The 24,958-nt window shown below is 43.0% G+C and overlaps 2 protein-coding genes across 3 annotated transcripts in view; one reads left to right on the top strand and one right to left on the bottom strand.

Moving 5' to 3' along the window:
* Window positions 1-24,958, top strand: part of LOC135222764 (gastrula zinc finger protein XlCGF57.1-like) — a 147,613-nt gene that overhangs the window by 29,043 nt on the left and 93,612 nt on the right. The gene's annotated exons all lie outside the window — the stretch shown is intronic.
* On the bottom strand, window positions 20,286-23,825 carry LOC135223255 (putative leucine-rich repeat-containing protein DDB_G0290503). The gene has a single exon (XM_064261742.1). It carries the CDS (start codon window positions 23,101-23,103, stop codon window positions 20,419-20,421), a length of 2,685 nt encoding a protein of 894 aa, XP_064117812.1. The 5' UTR covers window positions 23,104-23,825; the 3' UTR covers window positions 20,286-20,418.

Here is a 24,958-nt window from a genome sequence, read left to right as displayed (position 1 = left end):
TACACATTTCCAACCCAATATATGCTCGGAGCGAGCGGTGGGGCTCCCTCCCTCGGAGGCCCACCGAGCATACACAATTACGAGGATCATTCTGGGAAAACAATGAATTCCCGCAATTACCCCGCCCTTCAGTCCGGCACTCGGGTAATCGGAGGGCGTTGTGAACCAAGATCCTTTAATTCACAATTGAATTCAATGAAATGATTGTACTTACAATTCAGTTTCACTAGATACATAGAAAAAGAAAAACACAATCATGCGAAAGCAAACGACGATGAAGCGGGCAGAGAGCGATGATACACGTCCACACGCCAGCAGGCCGAAAGCAAAAGTGGTTTGTTTACCTACCAGTCGCGCGCGCGCGCCTGTCGGACAAGCAGTTAACTACCGAACCCCTTGTTCGAAGCTTACGACCTATCCAGCTGCCGCTAGTACCTTCCTATTGTAAAAGGACGAGGTTTGTATGCCGTGTCGGAACAATCAAGGGTTCAATTCATGAAAAGAGCGGAAATCGCCGTCTCTACGGCGATAGCTCCATGTTGATTCATTTAAGTAATGAAAATGAAAACAGTGTACTTACAGTTTCATTTTCAAGTCAAACCAAACCATTAGTAGAAAACACAATATAAACAAAGCATACGACGATGAAGCGGGCAGAGAGCGATGACGAACACGTCCTTCACACCCGCGGCCGAAAGCAAAAGTGATTCTTCACCTCTCGGGCGCGCGGGCGCGCCGCACGATCGGACAAGCAGTTAACTACCGTTCTCCCCTTGTTCGAAGCTTACGACCGTCCCAGCTTGCCGCTAGTTTTACCTTCCTCTATTGTTAAAGGACCGAGGGTTTGTATTACGTATCGGAACAAATGGTTTATTACGTTTACGCTTCGTCGCCAATCACAAACAACAATACGATAATCTATGACAATTATCGTTTGTATAAATGCAGTGTTCAGAGAAGTTGATTACGTTATACCAAAACAATAATGAAGTTCGAATTGAAAATTAAGGTTTCCCTAAATGTTATTACTACTGTAATTACACTACTACTATTAATATTTCTAAAAGGTTAAGAATGACAAAGGTGCTGTTAAGTGTAACTCAATGTTTACATTTCTACTGGCAGCTCAACTACAAGTTGATGTCAATGATGTGGGATTATTCCATAAATAGGCTGTATATTATGAAGATATGCCAATAATATATAAGGTGAGAATGGTTTTATTACCTTTATTTGTCAGTTAATATCATAATGTGAATCTGTTCATGCATTTGTTGGTTATCGGAACCGGACGAGGCTTAGCCTACCACGGATTCAAGTGGTCCCAGGAAAAATCTGTGATTAACTGAATCCGTGATTGCTGATCCGCGACTAAGCGAAGCCCCACTGTACTTCGAAAGGAGAGTAGAGGTCTTTAGCTCCATCTCTCACCAACAACAAGTCGCGACTGATGCCCATCTCCGGTGTCAGGACGCGTTATAAGTACTTTGTCAGAGGGTGGCATGCTGTGATCGTCGGCGAGTTGATCCAGGCCATGTGGTTGTTTACCCTACTTCAAAAGGATAAACAACCATACTTCAAAAGGAGAGTAAAGGTCTCGAGCTATTGCTCTCACCACCGATGACTCGTGACTGGTGTCCATCTCCGGTGTCATGACGTGTTACAGTACTTCTTCGGAGGGTGGATCCACTCGCGGTCAAAACTGGATCAGCTAGAACAGTCGGTTGTTTCCCCTATAAAGAAAAATGTCAACTGCCACCGTCTAGTTCGCCGCGGTATACGGACTTAGCTCTACCTGTCACTTTACGACTGATGTCTAATTCAGGATACTCGAAGTGCTAAAGTTATTTCTTGCGAAAGTGACCAAAGAACGGTACAGGTGTCCGCACAGTGGGGCTTTACCCTATGTCACTTACCCTCCTCAGTACTCGAATCGAACGCAGTTTTCTTTACTCAATCACTGACTGACGTCGGTAGACCCTCGTCGTTATTTGAATATAATTTAAATAGCGGAAACATTGGTTTAAATCGATTAAATAAAAATCAAACAGGACTAACCATCGTACCTCTAGTACCTTCCAAGAGACAAAAGATGCCTCGCTTAATCCAGCCATATTTTATTCAAAAACTCAATTCTAGCAAAATCTTTAAATCAAGAATTCAACCTCAATCATTGATTTACCTCGGTTGACCTTCAGTTCGATCACTAATTCAAAATTTCCGGTTGAAATTGATTGATTTATGTGACTGCCGACACAATTCCTCCTCGAGAATGACACCTGTTTGTTTACACGGGTACTTTCCACCCGAGGAAATTAGGTCATTGGTTTGAGCCATATCTTCGGTTAATAATGAATTTTTTTAACATTTTAAACTTATATAAATGTAATAAATATAATTATATTATATTATCTATATATAAACTTAGTTATTTCACCCATGAATCATTTCTGGAAAATTTAAAATTTTCTACCGTACGTGTTAGTGTTAGGTTGAGTTAGTAGTATTAGGTGACAGGTGTAATTCTTCTTTGAAACGGCTCCCTCCCTTACTCGTTCTCTCCCTCCTTCCCTTGTGTGTGTTGGGCGTTGGCTTAGCTATTGTTTCCTCTTTAGTTTCCTCTGTGAAGACTGGACTGAGACAAGGAGAATCTCTTATTGACTTTATATTGTAGTTGTTGTTTTTTATTAAGCTGACCTTGTGTCACACGGGCTCTTGCTCACCGAGCAGCCTGTAATTTATTGTACAGAGATGGCTGTATATAAGGAGGCTGTGCAGACAGAGACATAACGTCCATCACGCACACATATCAATGATGCCGTTTCTTCTTCACAACATTGGCTTTTGGCAGTGTTACCATGTGCAGTTCACCTGATTTTTTATTTACGTTATTTATGGTTTAATGGATAGAATGTGTATTTTCCTATGTAGAGTTATTTTCCGTGATGTTAGAAAACTACAAGTCACTAACTTAACATAAAGTAATTTTGACGAAGAAAAATAAAGGATTTCAGTAAAATTCATTTGTATAAATAAACAGGATATGTTTTATAGCTTTATTTTCATAATAAAACATAAAAAGGAAAAGTGAAGAATTTTATTCTTCAGTGCTATGGCCTGTGGTCGGAAAAGCCACGGAGGGTTGCCAGATGTCACCAGAAAGCCACACTAATAGACGAAATTCCTCAAAACAGCAACCCTGACACACATACAAAAGGGATGGAGCCCCTACTGAGATTGTGGTTTCTCACACCTATAAATATACATATAACTGAGCATGGAGAATACATTTTTTCGTCATATATATATCGATGGAAAGGCTATGAATTACTCTTCATTTTGATATATGATAAAAGGATATATACAAAAGAAGGACAGACACTTTGGTTAAAATGTCGTCCTTACAAATGCTCCCCGCCCCCCACAAGACAATGATTAGGTAATAATCGTTGGCTGATGATCAGTGGTATCTTGCTGGGGGCTGGAGGAGTCCGCAGGTGCGTGATGCCATCTGATGGGGGATATCCTCGGGCTCCTTGTCTTCTGGCTAGTCAGATAGCAGGATGCTGCCCCTGGTGGTGGGCCGGGGGGGTTCGACTGCTATCCTTGGGCAACCTTGGCGATGTCTGGGGCCACTGGCAGGCTCCGGCGGGGTTTTGTTCTAAGGCTGGGTCCTGCAAGAGCTTTTTGCGAAAACGTCTTCATCGGGACCGAAAATGGGCTTCAGCCAGTCTATTGAGACCCAGTCCTTATGGCCATTGATCAAGACAAGGAACGCCTTCTCCACTCAGTGTATGTCTCGATGCGGTCCTCGGTAGGGTCTCATCAGGGGCAGGCGAGTGGCGTCATTCCTTATGAAGACTTATTCGCAGGAGTCCAGAGCTCTCAGTCGAAGCTGCTTCCTTTTGTCAGAGAAGGTCACCAAGCAGGGGATGAATTTCTGGAGTCTTGACAGGGGGCCATCAAAGTCGTCTTTTTTGGCAGGGAAAAATTCTCCTGGCACTGTCAAAGTCTCCCCATAGACCTTCTCTGCTGGTGAGGGGTCACCGTTGGCTCTTTGGGTGGTGCAGAGGCCAAGGAGGACCCAGGGTAATTGTGCCATTAAGTCGGGGCCCGTGCAATGTGCCATCAGGGAGGCCTTGAGGGAGCGGTGGGTTCTCTCCACCATGCCATTGACTGCGGAGTTGTAGGCCCCATCACACATGCCAGGGCAGGGTTCCCCTATTGGTCATAATGTTGTCTAGTACTCCAAAGAGGCTGATCCAACTGGATAGGAGGGCTTCGGTGTAGGCGTCAACAGTTGCTTCTGACATTGGGGTGGCCTCTGGCTGCCTGGTGGACCGGTCAATCACCGTCAGGAGGTATCTGGCACCATCAGATGGGGGGAGGGGGCCGATGACGTCCACATGTATGTGCCCAAATCTCCACCTGGGTTGAGGGAAGGTGCCTAATCCTGATTCGAAGTGCCTTTCTGTCTTGCTGCTTTGGCACGCGATGCAGTTCCTGGCCCATTCCCAGGAGTCCCTCTTGATGTCGTGCCACATGAACTTCTCCATCATGAGTCTGGTTGTCGTGTGGGGCAACGGGTGTGAGATGCCACGTATCACATCAAATAGCAGCTTTTGCCGGGAGGCTGGGATCAGGGGCGTGGGCGGCTGGTGCTGGTGTCGCAGAGGATCGTTGTCTTGGGAGGATTGAAGGGAATGTCTTCCCACCGTAGGGCAGTGATGGTGGTGCGGTAGGCTGGTACTTCAGGGTCGGTGGCTTGCTCTCGTGATAGGTCCTCATAGTCCATGCCGAGAGTCCCGAACTCGGAGATGGCTGCGAGGTGTCGTTGCCGTCTTGCGGACCAAGCGTTGCCTGCCTTGACAAAGGCATGGCCCAGCACATGGTGGATCCTTCCTTATGGTGAACGGAACACCTTCCAGGAGGTACTTGAAGTGGTGGACGGCTTGGTAGACAGCAAGGAGTTTGCAGTCGAAGGTGCTGTAGCGGGTCTCAGCGGGTTTCAGTTTCCTGCTGAAGAAAGTTAGTGGTGTGGGGACTCGGTTGACCAGCTGTTCCAGGATGGAGCCACATGCAATGTTGCTGGCATCAGTCATGAGTGTCAGGGGTGTGTCGGGGTCCTGGTGAGCCAGGGTTGTAGCTCTGCTGAGGGAAAACTTGGTGCGGTCGAAAGTGCATTGCTGGGCTTCACCCCATGTCAGCTTCTTTGGCTTGCCCTTCAGGACCTCGGTCAAAGGGCACCTTCAATGCCATGGGGTGATCTCTAGGCCTAGGAAATCCACCTTTTCTGTGCCGAAGGTGTATTTGTCAAACTGGACGATGATCCCAGTCTCCTGCAGGCGCTTGAGGACGGACCGGATGTGGTTCAGGTGCTCCTCTGGCGAACTGGAAAATATAAGAATATCATCCACATGGCAGACGCAGAAGAGTACGCTGAGGATGCTGTCCATAAGGCAATGGAAGGTGGCTCCAGCGTTCCGCAGGCTGAAGGTGGAGAAGGCAAACACAAAGGACCTGAAGGGTGTAATGAGTGCCGTCTTTGAGATGCCATCAGGATGGACGGAACCTGGAAGTAAGATTTTAGTAAATCAATTTTGGAAAAAATCTTTGCTCTGTGGTGAGGTCCTACATGTTTGGCAGAAGTAGCTGTTGGGCGTGGTGATGAGGTTGAGGTGGTGGAACTTTGTGTGCATCAGGGGGTCCTTGGTGTCGATGCGATGGTACACACTGTGCTTGGGCACAGCCCCTGCCACCTGGCGGAGCTCGGGTCAGAAGACGTCCGGGAACTCTTGTAGGAGGGAGTCGTACTTGTGGGGGGAGATGGAATAGATGGTGGGGGCGCCCTGGACCCAGTAGTGAGTGGGCGAGAGAGGCAGGTTCCTGTGTTGAGGAGGTGTTGGTGGGCTATGTTGACTAGGAGAGGGATTCTTACGTCAGCGATGACAAAGGGTCAGGTGTAGGTCTGGCCCAGGAACGTGAAAGTCTGGGTCTTGGTGCCAGAGGAGTGGATGGGGGTCCCGTTGGCGGCTACAAGGGTGGTCCTCTGCTGACCAGTGTCCACCAACATCTTGTGGCCGGATGAAAAAACTTCTGGGGCAGGACTTGGCTACTGCCACTGGCGGGGGGGAGGGGGGGGATGACGTTGGGCGCCGCCTCCTTCGTTTTTTGAAGGCACAAAGGAGCAGGGATGCTCGCACTTCCTTGCCTTACTCCCGAACTTCTGGTGGAAGTAGCACCGATCCCGGCCTCCTCAGGCTCTTCCTGCTGCAGGCTGTTGGCTGACGATGGGGAGACAAGTTTCGCGGCCTGGGTGGCAGTGTACAGGCTATAAGCCCACTCTACCAGACTCTCCATGTCCAGGTCGTCTGCATCGGGGATCTGGCTACGTACCTGAGGGGCCAGTTGGCGGAGGAAGAGCTGTTTCATGAGGCTTACCTGCAGCCTTGAGGGTCCACCTCCGGCAGCAGTACCAGGGCCTGGAGCTTGTGCCAGGCTACCCTCGGGTCCTCGGTGATCATGGGGTTAACCACCAGGTCAAAGATGTGGGCGTTTCTCTCAAGGATCGGGAGGGAGAAGGCCTGGATCACCTGCATCTGCAGGTCCTCGTAGGATTAAGTTTCATATTTACAAATTTACACGATAAATAGCAAACACAATTGGACCATACTCCCCTTACTCTACAGCAATGATGAATTTGTGGGCCCGCAACCATGAGATTCCTAAAAAATTCACAAAAACACAATATTTTTGCACAAATACATACATAACCGTGATCCTAAATCACTACAATGACACAGGAAACGTTATCCTTATTATTATTATTATACAGAAGATGAACCTCATTCATATGGGACAAGCCCACATGGGCCATTGACCTGAAAGTCAGTTATTATTATTATTATTATTATTATTATTATTATTATTATTATTATTATTATTATTATTATTACTAGCAAACTTACCCATCTACGATGGGTGATAAAATATGGGTGCAGAAGTGAAAAATTTATATGTACTATTTGTTCAGCAATATTAAAATAAGGGCGATTACACGAATAGTCTCTCTCTCTCTCTCATAATGTAATTCAAGGGACGATCAGTGAACGCAGAGAAATTCTTATTCATTGTTGTTTCCCCTCTTTTAATGATATTCTCTATCTCTCTTAAAGTAAGTGAAGGGACAATCAATGAATGTAAAGAAGTTCGTATTCAATATTGTTTACCCTTTTTTAATGATTCTCTCTCTCTCTCAATGTAAGTCAAGTAACAAAGACGGTGATGAGATTATCGGATTACTTAGCTCTCAAATCCCAAATTTTCTCCTCTCTCTTTCTCTCTCTCATTTTTCGATAGCAAGATAAAATTATAAAATTGTAGTGCATTAATGTCGTTAAATGGCTCTCTCTCTCTCTCTCTCTTTCTTGTCGGTGATTTTCATTTAACGGAACAGGGATCTTGATTGGTTCATTTCTTTGTCAATTACTTTGCACGGTGATACGAATAATAAAGTATCTTTCTTTTCATTATGTTACTGCAAAGATGCAACTTGTATGTCAGTGCGTTATGGCTACTGATAAATGCTCTTATGTTCCTGTGACTCCAAAAAAAGGTAGAAAGTAGGAACTTGTCAGTTTCCTTTTTATTATGTCCATTGGCAGGATCGAAATTCTGAAGCAACATTACCGGGCAGTACTTCTTCAACGTTATTTTGTGCACTGGCAGTCCTGATGGATTTAAGTTATTCAAAAAATCTTGCGGATATTGATGGTAATTTTCATCTTCTATTGTGTCCGAGCTGAAATATTCGCGACTTTCTCTGGGCAAGTTGTACTGAAATTATGTATAAAAAATCGTAAAGTAACTAAGTCTATGGGAATAACCAGCCTTGTTCCACGGCCAGAAACAGCTCCGTTTCAGGGAATCCCTTCTCACCCCCACCCACTACAAACCATCCTAGGGGTCCCCACCATAACCCTGCCAAGTTTCATGCCAATCTGAGCAGCCATTTGGCCGTGGTTGAATGACAGACAGACATTATGCCCCATTAAAGTATGAAGTATGATTATTATTATTATTATTCAGCATAATATGGTGTTCATTGGAAAGAAGTTGCAGAAGTTAATAGGAAATACAGAAAGGAGAGATAAAAAATAAATTAATAATTGATAAATAAGAAAGAATTTAAATAAAATTACCAAAATATAAGGAGACTTGTACTGGGGTAGGAAAGAGTTGTATCTTCGATTGACCAGACGCTTACGCCTGCCATCAAACCACTCCTTATTATTCATCCACCAATTATGATCTTTCCCTCTCTCTCTCGATTGCTCATTCACTCACACTCTTCAGAAAAATACATACGCACTTACATACTATCATACAGCAACACTAAACATGAAACACGACACATCAAAAATACGAAACATTTAAACTAAACCCAACGACACTCTCACTGATCTCTCTCTCGATCACTCGCTCTCTCTCTCTCTCTCTCGAAGAGAATTTCCCACCCTTGGAGCAATGGTTACTCCATTACTTCTCGTCGACGACATTCAATATGACCAGGGAGCCATTGCCTATGATGGTGGGGGCGCCCCACCGCATCCATCTGATGCCAAATGCAGTGCCATACACATGCCATACTCCCGCAACAGTTCCCAACATTGGGAAGCCGAAATGAACGCCCAGCTTGAAGAAGACGTGGAAGGGCGTCATCCAAGAAGTCCCCCAAAGGAGAAGCGATGGATTGGTGCGCGCAAATGATCGTGGTGGCGAAGAAGTCAGGTCACCCACGATGCACAGTGGACTATCAACACCTGAATGCCTGGTATCTGGCATCCCCCAACACTCCTAAAAGACAACAGCTGATATTTACTAGGGGTTCCGCCAGAAGGAACTTGACAAGGAAAGCTGCCGCCTGACGACGTTCATCATGCCCTGGAGCCGTTTCCAGTACCGCAGGACCCCACATGGCCCATTGCTGCGTCTCGGATGCCTAAATGATACGATTCGACGACGCCATCAAGGACATACCATGGAAGTATAGATGCATAGATGACACCCTTCTTTATGACAGTGGGGTTGAAGAAGCCTTCTGGCACACATACGACTTATTGGCAACGTGTGCAGCAAAGGTCATCATACTTAAGCCCGAAAAATTCAACTTCTGCAGGAGAGAGGTAGGACTCATTGGGTTCTATTTGGGTTGGGAAAGCTATAAACCAACTGACGACAGCCTTGCAGCAATATGGAAGTTCCCTGTGTCACCCAAGCCCACAATTACAGATATCAGGTCGTGGTTCAGCTTCATTAACCCGCTGGCACAGTTCCTTGCAGCTGCCCCCATCATGGAACCATTCATGGACCTCCTGAAGAAGAAGCAGACGGGCAAACACGCCTTCTGGGACGGTTGTCTGCCGGAGAAATTCAGGAGTGCACAGGACACCATCTGCAAGCTGGCCAGGGACGGGCTTGCATACTATGATAAGTCCCGCCCTACAGCTGCCCTCATGGACTGGAGCAGGGAAGGCATAGGATTCGTCATCCTCCAGCAATATTGCAGCTGCACAGCCATTCTGCTGTAAAGATGGGTGGAGAATTGCCCTTTGTGGAAGTAGATGCCTGTCCCCCACTGAGGCCGAGTATGCTGCAGTAGATGAGGAGGCCCTGGCTGTGGTGTGGTGCCTAAGGAAGGCTAGGCTGATTCTGCTGGGATGCCCCAACCTCATCCTTATTATTGACCACCAACCCCTAGTCAAGCTCCTGGGGGAGAGAACCCTGGCAAGCATCGACAACCCCAGGTTGTTCAGGCTAAAAGAGAAGACCCTTCAATGCAGATTCACCATCAGCTATCTACCAGGAAAGAAGCAGCTGACTTCCTGTCTCACTTCCCTGCCCTGCATGCTGCCCCTGACGACTGTGATGTTGAGCTAGAGGACGACATGGCAGCTGCCATCACTGTGGCAGTGACCGAGACGCTACTTAGGGAGAGGCTCACGATGGATGAGAAGACCGTCAGTGCAGCTGCAGCCAAAGATCCGGAATATCAGTTGCGGATGGCGAGAGTGTCTGCAGGTGACTGACCCCGCAGAAGGTGCAGGAGGTGGCTTGCCTTAAGCCATTTTACGGTGTGAGAGATCGCCTTTCAACGTCAGAAAATTTAGTGCTCTACACGTATGAAGATGGGTGCGTACAACTTGTGATTCCAGAAGAACTTCGTCAGCAGGTGTCAGCAAACCTACATGCAGGTCACCAAGGGCTCGACTCCATGCTCAGGAGAGCCAGACCATCCGTTTATTGGCCTGGCATGGAGGGTGACCTTCAGCACCACAGAAACAAGTGCATTATAGTGACACGCACACTCCATCCCTACCTGAGGAAGCGATGGTCATCTCACCACTCCCAGAATACCCCTTCAGTGCACGGTTACAGATATGTTTCAGTTGGAGGGGCATATGTACATGGCGTACGCTGATAGACTCATGGGATGGCTGGAAATAGCCCATTTCCCCAATGGCGCTACTTCACAGAGAGTAACGTCAGTGCTAAGAGGCTACTTCATGAGATGGAGGCACTAACCTGGTAAACAAAGAAATGCCTGCCTTCTTCAGGAGATGGGGGGGTCAAGGTGCACCTCTCATCAGCACATTTCCCACAATCAAATGGCAGGGTGGAAGCAGCTGTAAAAACCGCGAAAGGAATCATCAGGGAAAACACAGGGGATGGAGGCAGCCTGGATTGTGACAAGGCCTCTCTCGCAATGTTGCAATACCTGAACATGCCCATGTGCAACAAGTCCCTCGCACAGTTGGCGACTGGGAGGCAATTACAAGATGGCATTCCCACGGCGAAGCAACATTACCTGGTTGACAGGCCCTGGCAACAGGTATTGCGTAGGCGTGAGCTTCAAATGGCCACCAACAAAGAGAAAATCAGTGCCAATCATGCCACCAGGACACTCAAACCTTTGGAGGTAGGGGCCCGTGTAAGAGTGCAAAATCAAACAACAAAGGAATGGGATCTACAGGGTTGGTGGTGGACTCCCTCCCCCACTGACAGTACAGAATCAAATTGGATGGCAGTGGAAGGCTGTCACTTAAAAACAGGAGACACTTCGCACCCACCAACAGCACCGACGTTCCCATCATCTCACGCACCCACCCGCCTGCACCGTCAGCCACCGAATCAACGCAGCCAGAGGCACTAGCACGCCCCTAGAGGCAAACTACACGCCCAAGATAGCTACCCGGTTATGTCATGAACTGTGTGAATGAGTAAAGGTTATGCTCTACCCAGTTAATTCAGCTGCCTCCATTACAGAATGAACATATAACTTGCAATAGGTTGCTTATTCATTTGTTTGATTGTTTGTTATCACAAAAGGCCATTGGCCTTTGTTTTATGTGAGATATGCATTGTGCATACATCTATTTCTTACAATATCAAATTTTCATTTAATTATTATAGCCATTTCATATCATCTCTTGCTTATAATTAAATAAAAATTTTGGAAGGGAGATGTAAGATTGCAGAAGAGAACGGGACTTTTTCTGCCTCGTGGGGGGTTGGAAGGGGACGGTGTTGGCGTTCCCTACGCGTCTAACACCCTACACTCTGCCAAGCTTTTCTGTCCCAGTTATTTCTTATTTCTTTTAGGTTTTACCCTTTAGGCAAATTCAGTTTTATTTTAAGTTTGTTTGATTCTTTCATATAGTACTCCTTTGGTCACATAATCCTGGGGATTTTCTCGTTTTCATACTGATTCATGGTTATCTCGTATAGGAGCCTATTTCGACCACCACTCTCAAGTGTATGTTTCAGAATAGTTTATTCTTCATAGTTTATCTCGTGAGTGGCAGGAAGGAAGGAAGGAAGGAAGGGGCCCATATTTCGGATCTTTTTGTAAATCATTTAAGGTTTTCTTGTCTTAGAGTTTCATTTGCTCTAAATAGTAGTAGTAGTAGTGGGTGGGATATGCCTTTGAAACGGCTCCCTTGCTTCCGTAGAGAGACCAGAGACGTGTAGTTGTAGTAGTAATAGCTAAGACTCTCCTCTAGAACTCCTCCTCCCTCGCTCCTTCTGTTTCACTTTCGTTCTGTCCCTTTTTTTTCTCTCCGTTCTGTGCTTTCTGTTTTGTTTAACTATTCCTCCTCCTTCTTCTGTGCTTTCTTTAAGTTTCATTCCTCCTCCGTTCTGTGCTTTCTTTTTTCAAAAGTATCCTGAAGCATATGATCTACACATCCATCACTCCTGTCACTATAAGAGATGAAGGCGACACCAGAGTAGTTCCACTACAGCGTCATCTGATGAGAGTCTAATGGACAGAACAAAGGAAATCTCAAGTTGACACTTGACATTTTTTTTCTCTCTCTCTCAACTCATACTTCTGTAGATATGGCTTTTCTATAACTATTATATATATATATATATATATATATAATTAATTATTATATATATCTATATATATATATATATATATATATATATATACATATAATATATATATAATATATATTATACACACACACACACACACACATATATATATATATATATATATATATATATATATATACTATATATATATATATATATATATATATATTATACTATATTGATGTAATGATAGCTATAAGAAATAATAGTAGATAAAGGAGCGTAAAAACAGAGAGAGAGAAAAAAATAATCAAAGTACAGTGATAGAGAGAGAGAGGAGAGAGAGAGGGATTAGAGCGCTGAGAATTGAGCTTTGGTGTATGAGCCAGAATTTGATCAACAAAACCTTAGTCACAGGAAGTTGAACCATAACACCATCGCAATAAAAATCTTAAAGACGGTCATAAAATCTTTAACCTGTGACCTCACACCAGACTTACTCAGCTTCTATAGAGAATGCAGCTCCACCTCCAGGAGGAGGTATTACCATGTTAACCCCACCTAAAAGGGGATGGGGAAAAGGTAAGGACAGACCACTCCACGGATCAAGAGTCCAGTTGGGCGGAGAACCCGAACCTACACCGCCTAAGAAGGTGGTGCCGAATTCGAACCGAGGGTGGCTGAATTTCAGACCGACAGAAGAAGCCAGAGAGGACCGGCAGCTGTCGTTCAGAAAGGAAGCAGAAGTATTGCCAGGGTCCAAAAAAGAGATTTATAAGCTTTGTAGTTGTAACTCTAATTCTTTGCACAGTAAAGAAAGAAACTCTGCCGTTCGTCTCATTCAAACTTCTCCTGAGAGATTAAGCCGTTAAGATTACTATTCCAGAACTAACCTTAAGAAGAAGCACAAAGCTAAACATAGAACCAGACTGCAGAACGAATCATCTAGAAGAAAGAACCAAGTAAACGAACATACACTCGAACACTCTACTTTTGACTTTTCCATGTCTTTGTAACAGGGCACCTTTACTTTTCTCTCTTCTGAAGAGATGAGTCCAATGAAAACTAGTGCTATGATGAGCCGCATGTTTGCCTCTGCAAAAAATAGACTTAATCAGATTTCCTTTATATATAGACACATGAATTACACTGTATACATCACAGTTATGATATTTTCAGTCCAACACTATTTACAGAAGGCTATATACACACATTTTTACCTCTTTCTGTTTCTTAGATCAAACCTCGTTGTAATTGGATTTTCTATAGTATTTTCCTTCCTTATGTTATCTGTATCTTTAGTAGACCATGGATCTGTTTTCAGTACCTTTACATGATTCCAGTGAACTCCCTTTTCCTTTAGATCACTTTCATTTATTACTCTGTATTTATTGAATTTTAACACTTCTATTACTCTGTATGGTCCAGTAAATTTGGGAGAAACTTTTACATTTGGACCTCCTGGTACATGATTCTGAACATAAATTTGAATACCCACTGTAATGTCTGGTTTAGTGGTATTTTTGTTATAGTATTTTTCTTGAGTCTTATGTACGTCTTTTAGTCTCGCTCTTGTCTGCATGATAGTCTCGTAAGTACGTCTGGTTTTCCATGCAACGTAGTCATCATGGTTATAAGCAAGGTATATAGAATAAGGCATTCTATATACCTTGATTATAAGTATGTCTGGGTGGTGTTGCATCATCTAACAACGTATTTGGAATTCTTTTCTGATAGCCATATAACAAATAAAGAGGAGATTCTCCTATCGTCTCATTTGCAGTATTATTCAAAGTGAACTGTACGTCTTCAAGAGCTAAGTCCCAATCTTCTGTATGTGGTTTTACTAAAGTCTTCAGGATATCCTTTATTTTACGATTAGTTCTTCCTACTCCTACATTGGAACTGGTTTTATAAGCCGTTATTTGACATTTATTTATTTCATAAAATTCCCATATTTTCTTTAAAAGATCACTAGTAAATTCAGCAGCATTATCAGATAGAAGAACTTGAGGACATGAATGTCTGGTTATAATTCTAGATTTAAGAGCTTCGGCTACTGTAGCTGCATCTCTGTTTCTTACAGGTATGTATTATTTCTACATATCTAGTTAGATAGTCTAAGAAGACTAATATTTATTTGTTTCCTCTAATAGTTGTTGGAAATGGACTTAAAAAGTCCATAGTTACTACTTGGAATGGATTCAACTCTGATGGATATTTTTCAAGTGGAGCTTTTGTATTTACGTTACCTTAACGTTGATTACAAACTATGCAATTTTGTACAAAATTCTTGGCATCTTCACTACAATGAGGCCAAAAATAATTTCTGGTTATGATTCTAGTTGTCTTTTTAATTCCTGGATGTCCTGCCAACTTATATGAGTGTGCTAGTTCAAAAACTTCTCTAGTTAGTGATTTTGGGACATATAGTCGAGAACAACCATTTTTCTCTGTGGGTATTTTATACAACAAACCATTTATTTACTGAAAATCAGGTTTTAAGGATTCATCTATTAGTAGCTGTCTACTATTTGTCTGATTTCTGGATCTTTATCTTGTTCTACTTTCACTCTTTCTAAATCTAAATCTACCACTTGACAACTAAAACAAAAGGTATTTGTGGTAATGCATTTTTCCGTTTCTTCTCGAGATCTGGATAATGCATCTGCCAAGGTGTTAAGTTTCCCTGGAATATATCTGAACTCTGGAGCAAACTCTAATACACTAAGGAACCATTTATTGACCTTCATGTTGTTAGTGAAAGTTATCTTTTTAAACATATCACAAATGGGTTTGTGATCAGTAAGCACATTACCTCTATGACCTAAAAGTATGTCTAAATTTCTTTAAACCCCAAAATAAAGCTAAACACTCTCTTTCGGTTGTACTATAGTGTTTTTCTGCTTGGTTTAAAACTCTACTGGCATAGTATACTGCCCTCATTCTAGTTTTGGCCTTTTGTAACAGTACAGCTCCTAGCCCTGTACTCGAGGCATCATAAGCTAAATAAAAATCTTTTGAAAAATCTGGGTAGACCAAAACAGGGTTCCTAGTCATTTTGCTCTTTACTGTTTGAAAGGCTGTTTCTTATTCATTCTGCCATTCATATTTAACATCCTTTTTGGTTAATTCTGTCAAGGGTTTGGCGATAGTAGCAAATCCTTTTATAAACCATCCCAAGGAATCTCCTTAATGCTTTCAAATTAGTGGGAGCTGGATTATCAATTATTGCCTTTATTTTACCTGCTTGCATGCGCAGTCCGTCTTCACTAATTACATGACCCAAGTATTCTAATGACTTCATGAGGAACTGACATTTCTTTAATTTAATTTTTAGTCCTGCCATTCTTAATCTTTCTAGGACCAATTCTAATGTTTTGAGATGGCTTTCTAAATCTTTCCTAAAAATAATTACGTCGTCTAAATATACTGCAACATTTTCTATGTCTCATAGAATTTGTAACATTATTCTAACAAACGTTAAAGGAGCTGATGTGAGTCCAAATGGCATTACTTCAAACTGTAAATGTTCTTTATTTGTGCTGAAGGCTGTGAATTGTTTGGATTCTTCATCTAGAGGTACTTGTCAATACCCACTGAGGAGGTCTAGCAATGAAAATACTGTAGCCCCTCCTAATTGAGCTAACATATCTTGAATTACCGGCATCGGCATTCTATCTGGAACTGTGTTGGAGTTTAATTTTCTATAATCTATTATAGAAAATCTTTGGAACAAGCAACAATGGAGAATTATATGGAGATTTGGAAGGAATCATTACTCCATCTCTTTTCATTTCCTCTATCAAATTATCAGCTATGGGTCTCTGGCTTATTGGTAATCTGTAATTAGGAATAAAAAATGGCTTGGCTCCATCATCTAACAAAATCTTATGTTGTAGGACATTCGTTCTTCCTAGTTTATCTCCTTCTACAGCTATTACATTTCTATGTTTTTCTAGTACCTGATTTAACTTGTTTCTATTTTCTGGAAAATCTGTTTTATTTACTTCCTGATTTATTTGAGAGTTTTGGCCATTTATAGAGAAAAATGCCTTTTCTTCTACTGTTAGTAAAGGATTGTTATTAGGTATTCCTATGCAAAAGACAGTGCCTGCGTATAGTGTTAGTTTGTTATTTGAATAGTTTTGGACATAAGTCTCACAATTATCACCATTCATGTGGACTAGTGAATTATCCATTCTGACAAAATCTGGCAATTCATCGTTCAACAATAGAACATCTTCAGCCCTTACGTTCTCTTTTGCTATTAAATATATTTTTGTTAAGCATTTTGGATTTAAAGTTACTGTTCTATTAAGTATAAATTGTACTTTATTATCATCAGCTGTGCTAATGCAACATATCTCTTCATCTTCTATGTCTGAAAAATAACAAAGTTCTGCATTTTCAGTGGTTTCTTCTGTTACCTCTATTGTGCTATATATATGTGATTTCTTTATTTTATTTAATAGCAATACTTCATTTAGTATTTTCCCTTCATTCTCTTAACTCATCACTACATTGCTACAGTTATAAGTACATGTATCTGTATAGGTATCTGTATAAGCATCTTGATTTTCGTTATATTCAAGGCTTCTATGTAACAGTTATTTCATTAGAAATAATTTTGGGAAAAAAAAAGTCTTGATTATTCAAGGAATTTTTAGCCAAAATAAATGTTTCTATCTGCTCCCTTTCTCTGAGTATTACGTTACATAAAGTCCATTTTTACATTTAGTGACCAAGTTCCTGCAACGCCGGGAATTCCTGTCCGGTATCCAATATAAAACAAGTTTCTTCAGTGCAGTCGAGTTTTCAGTACAGCGTAGGTATAATCACACCAGCGTAAATAGATTTATCTTTATGTCGTCTCGATATGAGGCTGGATGGGATCTCCGTGTTCCCAACGATCTGCAGCGCTCCCACCAAGCGCGGCAGATCGCCAGGGACACAGAGATCCTGGACGGAGACATCGACCACCTACGCCTCCGACAGGTGAAGGCCCTCCCTGTCCTCCGACGGAAACAGTCACTGGAGGACCTAGAACACTGTTCTTCTCCCTATCATTGTCAGCTGAAGAGCAAGGCACATCCCTAGGATTATCCTTCAGCTGCGTGCCACTTCAGGCAGTGCGTTTTTCGAGCAGGACTCCTGAGGTCTGGCATACTCTCATGGATGAGTTGAGTTGTGTTACTCCCAGCCAGTTGGGAGATATCCCCCGTCTTGACAGGGAGATGGGCTGGGAGAAGGGAGGTTGAAGTAAATTGAATTCTAGGGACGCTATTTAGCCTTCTCCCTACCACTGCCAGGAGAATGGCAAAGCATATCCATGGGATTCATTCTTCAACCTCCCTTCTCCCAGCCCATGCCTCTAATGAAATGGAGGATCTCTCCCTACTGGCTGGGAGTAGGACAACTCACCCATGAGTATAGCAGAGCGCTGAAGGAGCTGATTGGCTGGTGCCAGGTCTCAGGAGTCCTCTTCAAAACTTGCCTTGCCTGAAGTTGCAGGTAGCTGAAGGGCCATCCTAGGGACGTGCCTTGCTCTTCAACTGACAAGGGTAGGGAGAAGAACAGTGTTCTGGGTCCTCCAGCGACTATTTCCGTCGGAGGACAGCGAAGGCCTCTACCAGCCGGAGGCGTAGGTGGTCGATTTCTCCATCTGGGATCTCCGTGTTCTTGGTGATCTGCCGTGCTTGCTTGGAGCGCTGCAGATAGTTGGAAACACGGAGATCCTGGAAGGAGACATCAGCCACCTCTGCCTCTAATAGGTAAAGACCCTTTCCATTCTCCAACAGAAACTGTCACTGGAAACCCTTCTTCTCCCTACTACCGTCAGGAGAATGGCAAAGAGCATCCCTAGAATTCAACTTACTTCAACCTCCCTTCTCCCAGCCCATCCCCCTGACAAGAAGGGGGACCTCCCAACTGGCTGGGAGTAACACAACTCATCCATGAGGGTAAGCCAGACCTCAGGAATCCTGCTCGAAAAACGCCCTGCCTGAAGTAGCGGGCAGCTGAAGGGCCATCCCAGGGACGTCCCTTGCTGTTCTGCTGATGGTGGTAGGAAGAAGAAGGGTCTGCAGCGACAGTTTCTATTTTAGGATGGCAATTGGAGGATGGCACGGGCTTTCACCTATGAGGCGGAGATGGCCAATGTCTCCGTCCAGGATCTCCATGTTCCCAACGATCTGCAGCACTCCCACCAAGCGTGGCAGATTGCCAGGAACACAGAGATCCCAGACGGAGACATCGACCACATGCCCCTTTGCCAGGTGAAGGCCCTCGCCATCCTCCAACAGAAATTGTCACTGGAGGACCCAGGAAACCGTTCTTCTCCCTACCACCATCAACAGAATGGCAAGGCACATCCCTGGGGTGGCCCTTCAGCTACTTCAGGCAGGGCCTTTCTCGAGCAGGACTCTTAAGGTCTGGCATACTCTCATGGACGAGTTGTGTTACTCCCAACCAGTTGGGGGAGATGCCCCGTCTTGTCAGGGTGATGGGATGGGAGAAGGGAGGTTGAGGAAAGTTGAATTCTAAGGACACACTTTGCCATTCTCCTGACAGTGCTATGGAGAAGAAGGGTCTCCAGCAACAGTTTCTTTTAGAGGACGGCACGGGCTTTCACCTATCAGAGGCAGAGATGGCGGATGTCCCCTTCACCTCATAGGTGAAAGCCCGTGCCGTCCTCCAACAGAAACTGTCGCTGGAGACCCTTCTCCCAGCCCTTCCCTCTAATGAGATGGAGGATCTCTCCCTACTGGCTGGGAGTAAGACAACTCATCCATGAGAGTATGGCCGAGTGCTGAAGGAGCTGATTGGCTGATACCAGGTCTCAGGAGTCCTCTTCCAACCACGGCCGGCCTGAAGTAACAGGCAGCTGAAGGGCCATCCTAGGGACGTGACTTGCTCTTCAACTGACAAGGGTAGGGAGAAGAACGGTGTCCTGGGTCCTCCTGCGACAGTTTCTGTTGGGGGACAGGGAGGGCCTTCACCTGTCGAAGGCGGAGATGGCTGATGTCTCTGTCTGGGATCTCTGTGTTCCCAACGATCTGCAGCGCTCCCACCAAGCACTGCAAATCGCCAGGAACACGGAGATCCCGGACGGAGACATCGACCACCTACGCCTCCAACAGGTGAAGGCCCTCCCTGTCCTCCGATGGAAACAGTCGCTGGAGGACCCAGGACACTGTTCTTCTCCCTACCCTTGTCAGCTGAAGAGCAAGGCATGTCTCTAGGATGGCCCTTCAGCTGCCCACTACTTCAGGCAGGACGTGGATGGAAGAGGACTCCTGAGACCTGGTATCGGCCAATCAGCTCCTTTGGCGCTCGGCCATACTCTCTTGGATGAGTTGTCTTACCCCCAGCCAGTAGGGAGAGGTCCCCCATCTTGTCAGAGGGATAGGTTGGGAGAAGGGAGGTTGAAGGACGACGAATTGAAATTTATCAGAGAGAAGTTTGTTGTTTCTGAACCAGGCTAGAGTTTGAATCCCTCTGGAGACAATATATATGTATGTATATATTTATATGTGTGTGTTTGTATGTATGGGGTGTCTGGTATGTGTGTGTGTATGTATGTGTTTGTATATATATATATAATATTATATATATATATATATATATATATATATATATATATACACATGGGGGGAGTGTGTATATATATATATATATATATATTATGTGTATATATATATATATGTGTGTGTGTGTGTGTGTGTGTGTGTGTATGTATGTGTTTGTACATATATATACACACTGGGGGGAGTGTGTAAATATATGTGTGTTATGTGTACATATATACACACACTGGGGGGAGTGTGTATATATATGTGTGTATGTATGTGTTTGTACATATATAGACACACCGGGGGGAGTGTGTATATATGTGTGTATTATGTGTGTGTGTACATATGCATATGTTTGTGTATGTGGTGATGTGTTATATACATACATATATATATATTACTCCATAGCGGATGTCCTATCTTCATCTTGGTGCCTAGTTCTCTTGGGGCAAGCCTTCTCCTACTATGTGATCCTGTTGAAGGCAGCCACCATTTCCTGGAGGCGAGCTCCCACTCTCTCCATTTGTTTGTCATGTTGTTTTGCCTCTTCCTTACCCTTTCCGATTTCCAAGTCCTTCTTCTTTAGTTCTTTCCTAAGAACTTCTACTTCCTTCTTACACTGAACAAGCTTGTCGTCTTCAGCGTTTCTCTCTTCTAATTTGCTTCGAAGTTCTTCAACTTCTCTCTGTTTATCACTAACTAGTGTCTCATTCCTCTGAATTTTGATGGAAAGCTCACTGAGTGCTCCTTCTGCAGCTATCTGTCGTTCCTCAGCCTCAGCAGCCAGCTGTTTCAGATGGCTATTTTCCATCTCGACGCATTCCAACTTCTTGTTGAGATTGTCCCGCTGGGCTATGCCTTCCTCCAGCAAGTTGTTTTTCTGCTGAACTTCCTTGCATAGGCAGGTAATCTCCTTTTCCTGCTCGGAGATCTTTTTTTCGTAGGCATCCTTCATTTCCTGGAACTGAGACTCAATGAACTCTTCTTGCCTCAATTTCCAACGGATAAGCTCCTCTGATTCCTTCTGCCAATTTTCTAATTCCTCTTCGCATTCCTGTAGATCTTTGTCCCTCAGAGCGATTTGTATCCGAAGATCTTGTGCTTCTTTAAAGTGGTCCTCTCTTTCTCGCTTGAAATGCTCTATTTCCTTTTCCTTCTCTTTTATGACTTTTTCTAGATTGTCCCGTTGGGCTATGACTTCATTGCGTAGGCAGGTAATCTCCATTTCCTGCTCGGAGATCTTTTTTTCGTAAGCATCCACCATTTCCTGGAACTGAGACCTCATGAACTCCAATTGGTGGATCTGTTCCGCCATTTTCTCAATCTCTTCTTCTTCTTTCCTCAAGTTCCAACAGACAAGCTCCTCTAAGTCCTTCTGCCTCTTTTCTGATTCCTTTAGAAGAAGTTCTATTTCCTGTTGGCATTCCTGGAGATTTTCCTCCCTCAGAGCGATTAGTATCCGAAGATCTTGTGCTTCTTTAAAGTGGTCCTCTCTTTCTCGCTTGAAATGCTCTATTTCCTTTTCCTTCTCTTTTATGACTTTTTCTAGATTGTCTTTTTCCTCCTGATATCCCTCCATCTTTAGTAACTTCTGCTCGAGATCCAGTATCTGACTCTGCTTACTCTTAAGATGGCTCATATTTTCTTCCAGTTGGTTGACAAGTTCTGCCTTTTGACTCCTTAACGTCTCGACTTCAGTTTTCAGTTCACTTATATAGAGTTCAGATTTGGCAAGATTCTGAACTAGCATTGCCTCTGAAGTCAGGAGTCCATCTCTTTCTTTATTTCTGTCTTTTATTTCTCCTCCGAGTTCTTCAACTTTTCGCTGCAAGCCAAAGATAACTTTCTCGTCCCTTTCTATGAGGCCAGCCATTTCCACCAGAGCCACCTGTTTTGCCTCATATTCCTTTCTGAGACATTCAATTTCCATTTCATATGGGACAAGCTTGTTTATATATTTCTCTTTATCCTCCAGTTCCTTCCTCAATTGTTCAAGTTCCTGCTCACAACAGACAAGCTTGTTCACATCCTTACGCCTGTCCTCTAGTTCCTTCCTTGATTGTTCGACCTCCCTTTCGTATTGGACAAGCTTGCTCAGATCCTTTTGTCTGTCCTCCAATTCCTTTCTTAAAATTTCAACTTCCATCTCACATTGGACAAGCTTGTTCACTTCCTCGTTCCTCTCCTGCAATTTCTTCTGGAGGTTTTCAATTTGCTGTTCGCAGGCAAAAAGATTTTGTTCATTTTTCCTGTTTTGACTCTCAAGCGCATCAAAATCTCGCGCTTTGGACTCCAGCATCCCAATCTCTTTCTGCAGCTCGTCGAGTAACCTGCGGTAGTCCTCTAACTGTTCTTCTTTCAGGGCGTTCTTTTTTGTCATCTCTTCAATCTGTCTCTCCTTCTCACAGAGAGTTTCCTCCTTCGCCCTGTTAGTGACTTCTAGACCTTGAATGTGGCGTTTCACTTCGCTAAGCTCGGTTTTCATCGCCACATTCATGTCCTCCAGACCTTGAATTTGGCGTTTTTTCTCGGTAAGGTCGGTTTTCATCGCCAAATTCCTGCCTTCCAGACATTCAATATGGCGATTCTTCTGGCTAAGCTCCTTTCCTTGCGCCACATTGATGTTTTCAAGATCTTGAATGTGGCGTTTATTCTCGAAAAGGTCTTTTTCCAGTGCTATATTCAATTCCTTCAGTTGAACAATTTCCTTTCTATATTCAGCCAAAGCTTTTTCCTTGTCCTCGACGTCCTTCTGCAGTTTTTGGTTTTCGGAACCGAAAGTTTCAACCTTACTCTCGGCTTCCTGGATCTTCACGTCGGTTTCGTCTGCCAAGTCCAAGAGATCCTGAATGTGTCGGACCTCTGTATCAACTTCGTCGTTCGTTACCAATCCGTTGCAGTCTTTTTTGATTTTGTTACGAATTATTTCATGAAAGTTGTGATTCCTCCTGTGGGCAGCCTCCAGCTCTCGCTGCAACCCGTCCACTTTGTCCTGGATTAGAGTACGTTCCTTGTTATTATGCCTCTTCTGCATCAATTTGTTGAACACAAATGCAGGAAGAGCACTAAATATAAGCAATAAAACCATGACTCCGCAAATTAAGTGAGCCATGCCAGCATCAAATACAATATTAACTGTACCAATCATTGTTCAGTATTTGTATAGATTCCCTCCACGCTCTCACATCGATTAGTTTTCAAATATGCCCTGTGATCCAGACCGTCTTCGAGATTTGCGAGGCGACAGCAGACGGAGCCGAAGACTGCTGGAGTCTTGAAGATTCCTCAGGAACACGTTGTAATCCAATGGGCGTTTCTCTAGTAGCAGTACTTCAGAAGCTTAAGATGGCTTCACAGGATCCTGGATTCTTGAAGACTTCCTCAAGAAGACGTTTTAATCCAATGGGCGTTTCTCCAGTCCAGTAACGATTCCGAAGACAGACTCTGGATTTCTCCAGACGTTTTGCACAGACTCGCACATTTCTCAGATAACAGACACTACAGACTGACTTCCTGGTCAATATTATGAGATAGAGAAAAGATGGAAATTTTCTATAAAAGACGTAAAATTCATATTAAATCAAGAGTTAACTGAAATTTTACTTATATGTTATTCTATTCTCATTTAAGGGAGTGGGCATTTAAGGAAGAGGGCATTTAAGGAAGTGGGTATTTAAAGAAGTGGGCATTTAAGGAAGTGGGCATTTAAGGAAGTGGGCATTTAAAGAAGTGGGCATTTAAGGAACAGGGTATTTAAGGGACAGGGCATTTAAGGAACGGGGTATTTAAGGAACGGGACATTTAGGGGACGGGGTATTTAAGGAACAGGATATTTAAGGGACGGATAATTTAAGGAACAGGGTATTTAAGGGCTGGGATATTTAAGGAACAGGGCGTATTTACGACGATGGGGGGGTATTTAAGGGGGGGGGGGGGGGGGGTGAAGGGGGTATCTAAGGGTCCCGGGGCATTTAAGGGATTGCAAAAATAAGGGACTAAACATTTTAAGGGATTGCAAAAAATAAGGGATTTATGCATACATAAATACAAATGTATTCATACAGACTATCACGCATTACGAAATGACAAAGATACACAAACACACACACACATATATAATATATATATATATATTATATATATATATATTATATATATATATATATATTATATATAGCTCTATATATATATATATATATATATATATATATATATATATATATATATATATATATAATATATTATATCATATAATAGGTTATGTGTATATATAGAGCTATATATATATATATATATATATATATATATATATATCTATATATATATATATATAATATATATATATATATATTATATTGCATATATATATATATATATATATATATATATATATATATATATTATATATATATATAACTACAAATGTCCTATTTAATATCTAATTCGCTCTACCTCGGAATTAATATATTTTCATATATGTTTAACCGAGGGGGAATTTTATTAAGCGATAATAGAATTGGCGATCGGCAGACGTGAACCACCGACCTCTACAACTCCAGGACTGGCAGTGAACGCCCCAAAACCACCATGCCACGGTAGAGTGAATTAGATATTAAAGGACATTTGTAGTTCGATATATGTATATGAATCACGTAATGTGATAGACTTATATATATATATATATATATATATATATATATATATATATATATATATATATATATATATATATATATATAGTATATGTATGTATAACTAAATCACGAAAGTTAGGAACGTGATACATCCATAAATAAAGATATATGCCACGAAGGAAAAATAAACGAAGGAGTAACTGCGAGACCTTTCGACGTTTCCACGTCCTTTACTAAGCAGAACTGACATACATGAGGCAAAAGACAAAACAAGAAGATTCGTATAACTGACAGATAGGGATTATAAAGAGATTAGTACCTAGAATCCGACACACAATGGGTGCCATTAAAAGTTTAAGATAACCATCT

This window comes from Macrobrachium nipponense, chromosome 8, assembly GCF_015104395.2.
Source record: "Macrobrachium nipponense isolate FS-2020 chromosome 8, ASM1510439v2, whole genome shotgun sequence".
Taxonomy (NCBI): Eukaryota; Metazoa; Arthropoda; class Malacostraca; order Decapoda; family Palaemonidae; genus Macrobrachium; species Macrobrachium nipponense.
Note: the sequence above shows the minus strand (reverse complement) of the source record. Positions and strands in the feature narration are given on the sequence as shown.